Genomic DNA, 14,912 nt, shown 5'->3' on the forward strand with positions numbered 1-14,912 from the left:
TAATATATTCATTTAACCTTAAAGTGAGGCTTCGCGGCAGTGCGAATCTCCCCTAGATAAGCGTTTGCACTATAGCATACCCTCACTGCAGTTAAACCACCTTTACAGGGGGAGTTGGTTACATCCAGTTAATATACACCGATTTGCTCGTTTCGAATAATTTGAAATTTTCAATAATTTAAATTCAAACTACATGACTTTGAATACTGTAAAATTTATCTGAATATTTGAAGTGCTTGAATTTCAGTAATCTGGAATATACTTGAATCACCTTTACAAGTGATATTTTAAAGACATAGTTAACAATTGACAATTTCTATGAATGCTGATATAAACTATATGAATAGGATGCATTACCAGGCAAAGCTTGGAAGGTTTCTTGCCCGTACAATCCTGTGATGAGCATGTACTTGAAATGAATGTCTGGTCATAATGAAGCCAGTTTTGTGTTGGACATAATTTTGTTCTATCAAAGTTTATGACGGTGTAGGGGGATAAAAATGGCTAGAGGACCTAAAACTAATTAATAGTTGTGTATTGTGTCAATTGGTCAAACATGAAAGCAGTGGAAGCAGTAGTATTAGTAGATAATGGAATATTTGAGTAATTTGGTAACAACTCATTTTTGAGTTGTGCAAGCTACATACTATATACTTTAGAGTTATTGATTTGTGAAGCATGACACTTATAATGGGAATTTGCTGTCATACAAAGCCCCCAGTACTGGTCCCACCACGGAACCTTTATCTGTTGACGATAGCTTCTGCATTGTGATAAAAACTTGAACCCCGTTTCACATTTGTTTGTGGCTCTTGATTTGTGGGTGTCCTGACATCATTTTCAGGGAATGTCTGGGCACAGCACATGCACCTTGCTGCTGTGAGAAATGGGAGGAGTGGCAAAAGAAGGTGGCCGAGGCTAAACCTGAGGAATGTGAGTGGTGGTGTCATCTTTCTATTGCTCCTAATTGCACTTAGGCGTGCTTGGTTTTTCTTCCTCTCTCCTTTTCCTTTTCGTTGATCACAAACTGTCCTTTCGTTGTAGTGTGTGCAAACACAATGATCGCTAAACTTTAGGTGATGAATGAAAAAACAGAATGGTTTCTTACAGAGCCGAGAATCTATGTATGCTGACGTCGCATTTTGTGATTTGTTTTGCAGCAAAAGCTGTTAAAGAATCACAACAAGGGTCGCATGCATCGTAGTTGTCTGCCGCCGCTGCTAATGTCTGTAACTGCTATCACTCAATAAGAAAAAAAAAACTAAATATAAGAAACACCGAGAACACAATGAGATTTGAACCCTGGTCTTCTGTGTGCCAGCCCAGTATTCTATTACAGAGCCACGCGGGTGCTTAAGACTGCGTTGCAAACTGGCCTTAGGTCGGCTGGATGTCGAGAAAGGAATTGTGTTATTATGAGTAACAAAGCGTTTCAGAACAGCAAACGAACAACTGGGCATCGCACAATGTGAATTGCATAACGAGTAAGTCGTTAAATGCTCCGACCGATTTTAAAGCTTCAGGCATAATTCTTTGTCGTCAGTCGTGGCATCGAAAAATTGCACGAAATTGCAAGTGCATAGCGGGTGCCGCAGTTCTCTGAAGAATGACAAAAAATGGCATATCGAATGCCTCCCTACTACACAAAAATGACGATGATTAATAGTGTAGTAGGTGCCCTGCAAGTGTGCTTGCTGCTGTTACTCAAAGAGTGTTTAAAAAAAAAGGCTCTGGAAAGCCACTCTTCCAGCTTACGCTGTGACGGTGCTGCCCATTCTGCGCAGCCCTGGTGGTTCTTTGTTGGCTACTTTTTAAACTAAAAAGCAGCAGATAGGGGAAGATGGAAGCTTGCAATGAAAAAAATCTGTAAACGGGTTCTGTGGTCGAGCCAAAGTTTTGACTAGTGGGTTGTCTTCCTCAGGGCTAAAACTGAGCAAGACAAGTACTGCTGATGTGTAGTCACAAGTTCAATGCCTGACGCAAACTTATTTCATGGCAGTGAAGAGTGCCTGCAGTCGTACGGAAGAAGCTGCCAATTGCCTTTGGATGGTCACAAATTCAAAGCCGTGCCCCTGTTGTAAGTCTCCAATTCAAAAGAACGAGGGATGCAACCACATCAAGTGCTACAAGGTTAGTATGGCGTGTTTTTCGCACTTTTCAATGTACGCAGCCACATGAAGGGCTTACTTTATGCAAAAGCCATTGAAGACCACTTTTATACTGGCCTTTGTATGCCGTTTTCATTGAAAAGGTACCGTACTTTCTGAAGATCACACAAGAATGATTCAGAGCTTTCTTTTACTTGGTTCTCTTCAAAGTGATTTTTTACTTTGTTTTCACGTAATGGGGTGATCGAGAGTTTTCCTTTACTGAAACTCGCGTCACCATTTCATGTGGCTATGTGATCAGATGAAGTAGAACCGCAGGAGGTGACCGTATGGCAGCGCTGAAAATTGGCGGGCTTTGCACGCGTTTTGAATTAGGTTCAATACTGGACATACTAATCGATATTACATATATTAATTCGTCCCTTTGTTGTAATATTAGTACCGAATCGTTACTAGGGTATCGATAACTACGCACTGATGCAAAAATGCAACATGCGTCAAGCTGATGGCACGGTTCCTTTAAAGTCATATTTCACCACTGCTACTCTAACGACGCCCTCCCCTCCCCACGCTTTTTCATGGTCATTTAAGACTGGTGGCTACTTTTTGTTTTAGTATTCATTGGCAGTCCTAACACGTGGAAGGATGTTATGGTATGCACCCTTCGGTCGATTGAGATAGGCCAGCTCATTTTATTTATTTATTTATTTATTTATTTTGAATACCTCAAAGGCCCCAGCTGGGGTAATACATGAGAGATAGGTATTAATTACAGAGTAAAAAAAGTGATTCGAGGGCCATCTTGAATTTATGCGGGTCAGAGTGGTGCACGGTAGTTGTAGGCAGACGATTCCAGTCCCGTGCGGTTGTCACAAAAAAGGAGCGAAGATGTGCGGTGCTTTGGGCTGGTGAAGGATACACTGCGCTTGAATGGTTTGTGCGACTTGATGAGCGATGGACTGGCAGGATGGCTGGAACTTCGATGGGGGCATGATAAAATTTGTGAAAAAGGCATAGTCGAGATATGTGACGTCGTAATTCTAGATTAGAAAGGTGAGCACGAGTTTTAAGTTTGGAAACACTGGAATTGTAGGTATATTCAGAGTAGATAAAACGCGCAGCACGGTTTTGAATCGATTCGAGAATGTTGGATAAGTGAGATTGGTAGGGATCCCAGACAGAACATGCATACTCTAATTTTGGACGAACAAGTGTAACATACGATATTAGTTTAACTGATGGGGGCGCCAGTCTTAAGTTTCTACGTAGAAAACCCAGAGTGTGATTCGCGGAGTTGGCTATGTTAGTCACGTGGGCTGACCAGGAAATGTTACTTGAAAATGTGACACCAAGATATTTGTATGATTCAGCGGGTGAGACTGCAGGGCAGGAAATGGTGTATCTGCTGACTGGTGATGGGGCCTGTGATGAAAAGATACCAATGAAGTATTGACCTGTAATTGAGCAGTGTTCGTGTGCTTTTACCCGCTCGTAGAAGTTACAATGCGTGAGGGCCATGTTATCAATTTGGACTTGTTATGTAACATGGCGGTGATGGCAAAATTCTGTCGAAAATATCCATATACTTACTATTGCAATCATAACGCAGTTTTTTACCGCTAAATAAGTGTTTTGGGTTAACTCGGCTTTCAGTTCTTTCGTTTGATTTGTACGTTTATTTTTCAAATTTTTGAATTGGACCTGCATATAACGAAATTCTCTTTATAACACATTTTTGGGGGAATTCGTCAATGTTGTTATAACCAGGTTTAACTGTACTTCTCTGAGCTTACCACCTTGGCTGGGCCTTATGGCATACCAACTTAGATAATAAATATTGTCACCAATTTTATAATATAAATTTATGTTTGTTTCAGTGCAAGCATGACTTTTGCTGGGTCTGCCTAGAGCCATGGAAGAGGCACAGCTCTGCGACGGGTGGATACTTTCGTTGCAACAGGTTTGAAGCTGTTAATCGTGCGGAGGAGCATGCTGGTGCCATTATTAGTGAGGTAAATAAACATGTTTTGTATAGTATCATGCCTTTTCGTATTTAGACATTATATGGCTTAAATTTCCACAATGTGTTTTTTTTTTACATACAGGTATAGCTAATATTTTCATACTAAACTGCTGAGAGAGTGCCAATTTCAGCTTCCCTTAGTTTTGTTGAGAGTGTTGTGAGACACCTTGTAGTTGCTAGGCCACTGTTTCTACTACTACACAGCAGTTGTCATATTTTTTATGTTGCATCAACACCTTTGCCTAACATGTATTGTTGAAATAAGGGAAACCTGCAACCATCCATTTGTAGCACAAAGCCACAAGAAAGTCATTCCTTCAAATCTTCACTCTTTGACGACCTTGCGAGATTCAGCGGAACTGATTTACAACATACTGTGGAAACACTGCTTAAAAAGATCATGCACAACTTAGAGCATACATCACATTTCTCTTCATTGCCTTTCAGGAGAGACACCCAATTTCTTTAGCAGCGTAGTTGTTTCAGATGAAGCACTCGCATCGGGCATATGGTAGGGACAAGACAGATATGCTTGAAATTATAGGAGTCATTAAGCAATACCACAATGTTATAAACCTGCGACGACCTGAATGCGCCTTATCCTCGTAGATGTGAAACGACCACACGAAAAAAGCACACGTTTAGTGATTTCAAGAGGCCTAATATGTCAAAACATTGAACATATAAGAGGCATATCTGAAGCAAGATGTAAAACACTCTCACTGACTGAAAAGTGAGCATGATTGATTTCTGATATGCATATGAGAATTTTAATATGAGTATGTAAACTCTATCACAGGTTATGCTCCGGACAAAGGTTACCTACCACTGTTCTTTGGTTGTTGTAGCTCTGCTGACATCTACATTTCATGTAATTTGGACATTTCTCATCAGAAATCATCAGACAATGTCTTTAATACTGTCTTACAGCTTGACCAGGACTGTAAGATTGTTTAATGCTTAGAAAGAGGCGCAGATTCCTGCACTTCCGATTCTGAGGAAACAAGATGTCCATCTGGTTTAGTTGTCACTGATGAGTGCACGTTGGATATTGTTGTGTGTTGCATAAACTTGTCAAATGTTTTATTCACATTCATAACATAGAAAGCCTGGAGGCAACTGTGTACAGCTTTCCTGGTGCTGTTTCATACAGACCAAGATATTCTATTGTAAAATGCTGAGGATAGTTTCAATGCTGTTAATTAAGAACAAGAATGGAACCAAGCTTTTGAAAAATACTCAGTGATGGTGCCATGAGTTGCTGGCTTTTTTTCTGGCCATTATTGACCTTACTTTTGTGTCCATGACAGGCTGAGACCAAAAACAAAGAAATGCAAGAACTCAAGAAGTTTGCCCATTACTACACTTCGTTCAAGAAACACGAAAAGAGACACAAGGTGCGGGGCTTCTCTTTCTCATGTTCATTAGGTGTAGCATTCAACTTCACTATTTGAAAGTTGTCCTTCCAATCTGCTTTCTTTTTCAGAATGAAATTCTCATTGAAAAGCGGCTCAATGAAAAAGAAGGGTGCTGGGTACGTGAATTTGGTGAAGGTGAAGATGGTTTGCCCAATGTTCACTTCCTTGGAGATGCAGCATGGGAGCTGCTGCGAGCACGCAGAATCCTGTGTGGTTCATATGCTTATGGCTACTACATGAAGGATGAGGGATATGCCAAAACAGTCTTCGAGCTTCTTCAGGTGAATATACAGAATTTGTAGAACTGGCACTCCTGTTTTCTGCCTCTTCATATACAGTAGACACTCATTGAACGGAAATCTGTTAAACGAAATTATTGCTTAAATGGAATAGGTGACTGTCTCTGATATGATTGGTTTAGTAACTTGTATTTTGCAACTCTTGTTCATCTCTCGGCAAATAAAACTCCAGTTAAATGGAGCATATTTTTCTGGTGCCTTCAGGTTCCGTTAAACGAAAGTGTACGCTGTAGCCTCGATATAACGAACCTGGATATAACAAATTATTGGTTATAACAAAGTGCAAAATATCTTGTCATAGATGCAGTGTTAAAAGTATATGTTTATAAGGAATTTTCGGATATAACAAAGTATTGTTGTGGCAGACGTGACTTGGCTTTAATGAGGTTTCAGTGTACTCACTTTTCCGTTTTTTTTTTCTCTGTTTGCATTATGCTATCTGGATCTTGTCAATGTTTGGGTTGCCAAAATGTTATTAAAAAGGCCATAAAACATTTTTTGAGCATATTAAGGAAACTTCTGCTTGGGAGGATTAAACGAGAAAAAAAATATCGCAGCATATTCATGGAGTGAATGATAATTGGTGGGGCAAAGCATTCGTCAGTCCGTCCATGCTTCCATCCGTCCATTCGTTCTTGCTTCTGTCCGTCCGTGCATCTGTCCGTGTGTCTGTTCATCCGTGTGACTGCCTGTGCATATCTCTGTCTATGCGTCCGTCCATGCATCCATCGGTAGTCCATTCTTCCGTCTGTCCATTCGTTCATCTGTCTGCATGTCCGTCCGTGCATCTGTTTGTGCATCCACCCCTCTGTCTGTCTATACGTCCATCTCTATGTTCGTCCGTCCATCCGTCTCTCTATTGAACACTCCAAGTACAGCCATCTTGCATCTTTTCATCATGTATTCATCATATACAAGCACCGCCATCCAGTGGACATTCTAAGGACCACTCTATCGGGTATGTGCCACCAGTGGTTATGCACGAGGGACGCACAAGCCACGCCATAAAGAGCTTCGCCCCTAAAAATCACAGCATATCCGCGGTGTGAATGAAGACAAGGGGGGCGAAGCGTCTGTTCGTGTGTGCATCCGTGCTTTCGTCCATCCGTGTGTCTGTGCTTCTGTCTGTCCATCCGTCTGTCTGTCCGTCCATGCTTCCGTCCGCAACTTTGTTCGTCTGTATGTCTTTCCACGCTTTCATCCGTCTGCCTGTCCATCTGCGCTTCTGTTTGTTCTTCTGTTCATGCTTCTGTCCATCCGTGCGTCCGTCCATGCCTTTGTCCGTTCGTCCATTCGTCTGTCTGTCTTTCTGTTGCCCGACTGTCGATCCATTCGTCCCTTTGTTTGTCACTCACACTAGCGCCATTAGCTTACTGAGTCATACAACTAGATCTTCTGGATCTTCATCCAGAAGAGATTTGTCGTAATTCTTTCCACCAACACACCCATGTGTGTAACAAAAAGCAGTATGATCATGAAATATTGCATGCTAAGTCCACATGGTAGCGGCGTTGGCCCCTAGCTCTAGAACCGGGGTCGTATAATTATTTCACAAAAAAAGAAAACACGAGTCCTCACATGTCACGTGCCATTAGATATTTTCCAATTATTTTTTCTGAATTATAACTATCATAGTTTTTCAAAGTTTTTAGGTTCAGACTATGTGAAAGAAATTTAAGTATAATCTGAAAAATTTTTCAGTAAACTGATTGTAAAAAATACTTGCCTTTCTGCTGAAAAACACGCACAAAAAGTGCCCTAAACATAAACCAATCAATAAGCTACAAAAGCATTAATGCTCAGTAAATTTGTGACCAAAGCTTATGATAATGGCAGGAAATGAATACATTTAACCAGTCTAGCCATATTTATTATAAAAAAGATACATACATGCAGGAAGGATGATAGAAAAGAACTTGGACAAAAGGCCTTGCATATCTCAGCAGGCATGGTTATTGGTGCCATTTTGAAGTGGCTTCGAGTGCTCCTATGCACTCGCCAAATCACAGTTTCACTACAGCGTGTGTAATGTTTTTTTTAGTAGCAAAATAAAAGAAAATCGCATTTTTGGTCTACCTACCCTACCTACCATAGCCCCCTTAATATCGACGCTGGTCTGTAACATATGGCTCTTCGTAATTTGTTTTAAATTCTTCACTGTCTTTGATGAAAATTTTATAGTTTATGTGGATTGTGCACAGATTTCAAACGTGCTTCGATTTTTTCAGTATAATATATAGTCATTAAAATATCAAACATTTCAGTATTTCACTTCAAGTGTTGGTTGAGGAAGCAAGGATTTGCCTCAATTGAGAGGGTTACAAAATAAATCGGCAAAGAACAACATTCTGAACTGAGAACTGTATGTAATATAACAAGAATGGATTTTTTGAACCCATTTGGACAAAAGTTGCGGTATGTTGAACAGTTATGAGTGAATCAGTCTGTCTTTCTGGTTTTCTTTGCATTTTATTGTTACTTGCTTTTGGACACATTATTACTTCTTAAATATGACTGCTGTTCCTAGATGAGGACTATATCAATTAAGGAACTTGCTGGCTTAAAGTGAGGTAAAGTGTAGTCGTCACCTTCATTTTGTAATATGGAGTGTGCATGCTTTATGGCTATTGTATGGCACTTTGGTTTGAAGAGGGACTTTATTATTTTTTTTATGATTCCTTTTCAGAGTAACCTGGAAGAGGCAGCAAAGAATTTGTCGGATATATTGTCAACACCACGCCTGCGAGCTTCGCACCGCACAATCGTGGAGAGTGCAGAGAGGGTGCTTAGGAAGCGTGAGGAGTTCCTGAAGGCTGTAGCCCGTGGCCTTGTTCCTCCTGAGACTCCACCGTCATCGAGGCGCACCCGGAAACGGCGTTACCCGACTGTGTTTGGCCTTGATCCTCCAGAAGACGTACGCTCTCTCCGATCTTGCGGTTATTAATTTCCCTATCCATTTAATGGGCTTGGTTTTCTTTATTATCATTCTCTCTCTTTGAACATAGGTGTTCACTCACAAAGTATAACACTTTGGTTGAAAAATGTGAGCTACCACCTTTCTTCTGCATACGTAACACATGTGCAGACACACCCTTGCACACTTTTTCTTTGGTACATTAGTGATTCTCTGACCTGAACAACTGCTAATGACTTGCATAGCCTTGGAGACCAATGTATGCATGCTCATTAATGCTGAATGTGTAAATGCTAATCAGTAATTGTAGACAAAAGTATAAAAGTTGAACAAATGGAAGTAGAAGGGTAGAGCCTGATTTTTGTTGTTCAACATTTGGGATGTTCAAAGGCAATGCATACCGGAAAAAGCGTGATATGGGTGACCACATTACTGAGTTGCAAAGGGGGAAACGGGGTGCTGCCTTTTGTAGCTCGGATTTTTAAAGCACAACTATGGGCGGTCTAACGTGCCCGGGACTTGGCGGCAAGGCTAGGCCCATCTGACACGACTTGGGAGTAGCTCGCTATGTACAAGTTCGCACCCCAAAAGACCGAAATCAAGTTATTTTTACTCCATTCCTCCGCCAGTGTGCACAGTGCTTAGCTACTTTGGCTTCGAATGGTCATGCTGTCTGGGTCTGTTCCTCTTGACACTTGGTTTGTGGTATCAAGCTTTGTGGGCCGAAACCTATGCTGTGTTCAAGCCACGAGTAGTGAATGTTCACTTATTGTCTAGCTGTTGAGTACGTTGAGCAATGTTGTGTCTTTAGCCACATTGGCAATTTTTTAGTATATTTTCAAGGTGAAGAAAAACGGTCATGAAAAAAAAGAGAGAGAGAAAGATCAACATTAGGCTAAATGCTTCTACAGTTTTTTTCTTTTTGCATTTACAGGAACAGCTTATGATAGCGCTGTTGGAGTCAATTGGAGATGGGCCCATGGAGGACCCCTGGGTTAAAGATGCCCGTGGATGCCATGCTAACCTGTCAGCACTTTTCGACTGGCCCCGGGATCCCAGCACTAGCGGCAGCAGCTCCTCGGACACAGAGGACGAGGACCGCAAGTCGGCACTTATTCAGGCTGTCGGTGAGTTGTAAATGCCGCTTTTACCCGCCAAACAAGTGCTGGGCAAAAGTGTATGCCATTGTCTTTGCAATTTGAGGTGATAGATAGCTAAGAGTGGCTGTTAAGCAGTGTTCAACTGTACCACACTCCTATTTGAGAGTGAGCGTCATTGTACCTTATTTACTCGCGTAATCCTCACACTCGCATAATTTTCTCACCCCCCACATTGCACAACAAAATTGCGATTTCTTTTTTCCCTCGAGTAATTATCGCACCCCAGAAAACTGCCCTAATAATGTCGTCTGCTCGTTCCAGCCACTGATGATGATTGTGCACGCCATCTGGTGCCATCTCTTAAGCGTACTATTATTGCACGGAGATCTAATCTGATTCAAGCCAAGCCAAAGTGGCAAGTGCGCGTTGTGGCGTGTTTTGTATGTTGTATCGATAATCTTGTCACGATATCGGGCGATACTGAAGCTACACAGCTGCTTTCAAGTTGAAAGTGATAGATCATGCACTAAACTATGGCAACAGGGCTGCTGGTAGGCCTTTGGAGTCTACGAGTTTTGTGTTCGCTACTGGTGACGGAAGCTGAAAGTCACTAAGACGCGTTGGGCCTGCCATGCACCTAAAACAGGGATCGGTGGTAAACTTTCTTTCTTCAGAAGGAAACTGCAGATGATTCTGTTAAATAGCCATCAGCCCAATACTGACGTCCTACTCTTACTTTTGAGGGCTCCTGTTGAGCAATGAACGCTACCGCTGCGTATGGTATTCTAATTCTTGACTATTCGCTTGCACTTTTTGTGTCTCAAATAAATTTTGCCTTGTGTTGAATCTGTGGTTTTATTGTTGGGTTAAGTTTTAATTAGTACTTCTCAAAGCTTGCTATTTGCAGCCACTTCAAACCGATGAAGAGGTGCAAGGATTATGCGAGTAAATACGGTAGTTTCACATAGTCCAGTGATGCTTCAGCACTTTCCCATTTCACCCGTAAGCAGCTGCAAACATTGCTGAGCTGGTTGAAGGCTTCGTAAATAAACCAGCATTAAAATTATTTCTTTGAAAAGTTATTCGAAGGATTGAATTACAGTTGAATCTTGATAATTCGAACTTAAAGGGGCCCGAAAATTTGTTCGAATTAAAAGAAGTTCAAGTTAATGAAAGCTAAATGAACGGAGGGCTTACCATGCAGTGGCGCATGTGCATTGAGCTAACACACGAGGGGGAAGACTTACATTTATTGACAAATCACAGGACATTCGTCATTAATTGAATTAATCGGTGATGTACATCTGCACACGTTTGCCTTGCAGCGAGTCAACTTTGCATGGAGCTTGCAAAGCATTTCTATTTCTGCTTCAACATTCTCCTGGCAAAAGAAGTTGCGCGCGGCAATGTCCAGCGCCGACGCTTTCTAAAGACGAGGACAACAAATACTGCGTCTTCGCTATGCAGCCGCTGCATGGCTACCAAGTGACGAGAAAGGATGAGCGTCTCCATGGGGAGAGAAGCAGAATTGCATTTGAGAGAGACCCAACACTCCACGACAGATTTTTTTTTTCTCTCCGTGCGTCGTTGAAAGGAGAGGGGTCTATGTGGTAGGGACGGGAAAGGGGAAGCGTGGCACCGGTGCGTGAGAGAGAGCTCTCCAACTCTCTGTGACAGCTTTATTTTTTTTCCTCTCTCTCTTCACGTGCGGCGTTGAAATTAGAAGGGTCTACGTGGCGGGAACGAAAAAGAGAGAAGCGTGGCACAGGCGCGTCGCACAGATCGGCATTTGAGAGAGAGCAAACATTCCACCTTCGCCATTCCGCCTTTTGTTTCCTTTTCTTTTCCTTCGTGCGCAGCGTTGAGGTGTCGGAGGTGCCGCCGCGGCATTGGGAGTGGTGCTGAGAGCATTTTCGAAGCGCGGTATGTTCGAATGAACCGTCGCAAGTGCTTACACGTTCGAATGAACCGTCGCAAGTGCTTGCATGTTCGAATTGTAGGACATTTTCGCCCATTGGAATACACATAGCCTTGACAGGACCTCAGTGTGAGTTTGAATTAACTGGAAGTTCGAATTAAGTGTGTTTGAATTAATGAGATTCGACTGTATTTGTATTTAAGGTTATTTGAATGACTAACCTTTTTTCTTCATTTTTGTCATTCACTGACTACATGCCTCTTTATGGAAAGCATGTTTCTCTATATACTCCTGAAAAGAGGGTGGATCAGTAAACAAGCGAATGTGCAAAAAATAACAGTGATGAGAAACAAATGAAGGTGGGCGCAGCTTCTCTTTTCTTCTGGTTCCTGTTTGTTTTTATATAGCTTCTTGTTTAATGATCTATGACCAACTCTTGCAACGACAAGCATTATTGAGGGGTTGATCAGCTTTAGCATTTCTATGTTAACATCATGGTGCCTCTAGTTGAGAAATGTTATTAGTCTTTAACAAAGGTATTTAGCTGCACCTTATAACATTGTGCATGATATTTCAATCCTGTTTAATGCTGCCACACTTGTGATAAATGGTGTATAATGGGGGACAGTTGTCAAAGAACTCCCATCTTGTCACAGTGGCATGTGGTCACATAACAGACCTGTTATCACATACAGACCTGTTACATAGTCACATACAGACCTCTTAATCAAGCTGCTTATGTTTTGTGGCCTTATTTGGTAACAAAGCTTGATTAGCTTCACTGCTTGTCACACTAGTATGCTGGCCTGCTTCTGCGTCTTCGCAGCTGTTTGCCATCACCAGTGATCATGACTCAAACGAGCTTTCTTTTGTAAGGGGAGATGCAACTTAAAAAAAAAAAAATGCTTTAATGTGTATAGGGCAATGAAGTTCTTGCTGTACATATAAGATTTTATTCTGATTTCAAATATGTAATTAGTTTTATAGCAAGTCGTACATTTTTTGTTTTGTGTCATGACAATTTGTAAAGTATAGTTTGTTTTAGACAAACTTGTTATGCCACTAAAATTTTATGGTTCTGAGTCATTAATGGCAGCTGTAAAATGCAAATAACTATAAAGAAAGTGCATATAAAACATTTTAATGGACAAGAAAAATTGTAATGCGAGAATTCTCAGAATCCTCAACCCATGCTAATTCCTTACCTTAGGTTTATAATAAATATACAGGCGATATAAAATTTTAAGAGACACTTGCACCCTTCACATGTTAAGAAATATTGCCGCGACATAGTGCCTGCATTCAAACAACGCGCCCATCACCGCGCGCACAGGGACATACATGCGCGCCGTCTAGTGTTGCGCAGAGACGATGATGATAGCATGAGAACCCAGCTGCCCCCTGCTGATGTGCGCCACGCGCTTGGGACTCTTCTTGAAGAAGTAGAAGAAGGAGACATCTTTGGTGTTCTGCTGTAACGTGCTACGACCATAGTCCCTTTGAGTTGGGGGCACAGGTTCGCCCTTTAATAAATACGTTTTATTACACCCCGAGTCCTTCAACATCGTTACATTTCTGGTGGACGTGCTGGGTAATGAATCAAAGCCCTACGAACGCAAGACAGCGTAGCCCCAAGCACCAGCGAGTTGATCCTGGGGAGCTGACACCTGTGCATCAGAGGACCAGTCGCCGTCTTCGAGGTGATTCATCAGAATTCAGTCCACTCCACTTCACTCCAAGGGGAACTCAGTCAATGGACGCCGCCACCATGACAAGTCATGTAACACCAGCCCAAGTGGTGATAAATCAGCCTCACCAGCCACCAGTATTTCATGGCGACTTGTATGAAGACGTAGAAGATTGGCTGAACCTCTTTGAGAGAGTGGCACGTTTGAACGGTTGGGACGAGAGAGAGAAGCTCCGCCGCGTATACTTTGCTTTGGAGGACTTCGCAAAGACGTGGTATGAGAACCATGAAACCTCCTTTACGACCTGGGATGAATTTCGGCGACAAGCTCTGGCGACTTATGCCAGCGCGGATCGCAAAGAAAAGGCGCAGGCTGCGCTCAAATCCAGGAACCAACTCACCAACGAAAGTGTCGCAATGTATATCGAGGATATAATCCGCCTGTTCAAGCGCGCAAATTCCCATATGACTGAAGACAAGAAGCTACGCCACCTCATGCATAGGGTGAAGCAAGAGCTATTCGCTGTTCTCGTCCGCAACCCACCACGAACAGTTGCGGAGTTTGATACGGAAGCGACAGCCATCGAGAAAACGCTAGAACAGCGGGCTCGATAGTACAATCGAGACATAAACTACGCACCTGCCAATGTCTTCTCTGGACGCCAGCGAAGTGACATGGACGCCCTGCGAGAACTCATCAGGTCGGTGATCAGGAAAGAGCTCAGCAAGTTGCAAGCACCTCACACTACAGCAACACTGTCTGTTGTCGATGTAGTACGAGATGAACTGAGGCAGATGATACGTGAGCCGGAGCGTGCGCCACAGCCGATCCAACGCATTCCAACGTACTCTGAAATACTCAAACAACTCGCGGCGCACACCAATGCAGCAGTTGCAATGGCCTCTCCTTGCCCACAGACGGTACGTAGCGCACTTCGTCCACTGGAACCGACGGCTACCTACCTGCCACAAGCCCGTGGTGTAGCTCGCTACGTGGACCGAAGGCCCCGGAAAAGTGACATCTGGAGTGACCATGAGCGCAGGCCTTTGTGTTTCCATTGTGGGGAAGCAGGTCACCTGTATAGGTTCTGCCCTTACCGACAGGCAGGATTAAGGGGCTTTCTGTTGTACGCACCATGCCCTCGAAACGGTGAACGGCCAACGGAGATCGAAGAGTACTTGTCCGCGCGCCAGAGCCCACTCACTCCACGCCAACATCAGCCAAGATCGCCGTCGCCCAGGCGTTACCGATCACCCAGCCCACGTGCTTCTTCCGCACGGTCTGGGCACCGTTCTACAAGCCCACACCCGGAAAACTGAAGCAAGCGACCTGTGGAGGTGAGGCCGCTGATAACTACAATTGCGAAGATCCTCCATTACGGTTTCAAGGTGACGATGCTATGTTTACAGAGGATAAGCGCAGCAGTGCGAAGATTACTTCAGGT

At 42.8% G+C, this 14,912-nt stretch overlaps 1 protein-coding gene across 3 annotated transcripts in view; it reads left to right on the forward strand.

Moving 5' to 3' along the window:
- The window catches only part of LOC119159523 (ankyrin repeat and IBR domain-containing protein 1-like), an 86,587-nt gene that overhangs the window by 36,635 nt on the left and 35,040 nt on the right, over positions 1–14,912 (forward strand). For all 3 annotated transcript variants that reach the window (XM_075891627.1, XM_037412316.2, XM_075891628.1), the window contains 7 exons: positions 845–933; positions 2,000–2,130; positions 3,986–4,120; positions 5,442–5,528; positions 5,618–5,830; positions 8,535–8,762; positions 9,697–9,889. In XM_075891627.1, coding sequence (XP_075747742.1) covers positions 845–933; positions 2,000–2,130; positions 3,986–4,120; positions 5,442–5,528; positions 5,618–5,830; positions 8,535–8,762; positions 9,697–9,889 — 1,076 coding nt within the window. The remainder of the gene's footprint in view (positions 1–844; positions 934–1,999; positions 2,131–3,985; positions 4,121–5,441; positions 5,529–5,617; positions 5,831–8,534; positions 8,763–9,696; positions 9,890–14,912) is intronic.

This window comes from Rhipicephalus microplus, chromosome 1 (assembly GCF_043290135.1).
Source record: "Rhipicephalus microplus isolate Deutch F79 chromosome 1, USDA_Rmic, whole genome shotgun sequence".
NCBI classification, from domain to species: Eukaryota; Metazoa; Arthropoda; class Arachnida; order Ixodida; family Ixodidae; genus Rhipicephalus; species Rhipicephalus microplus.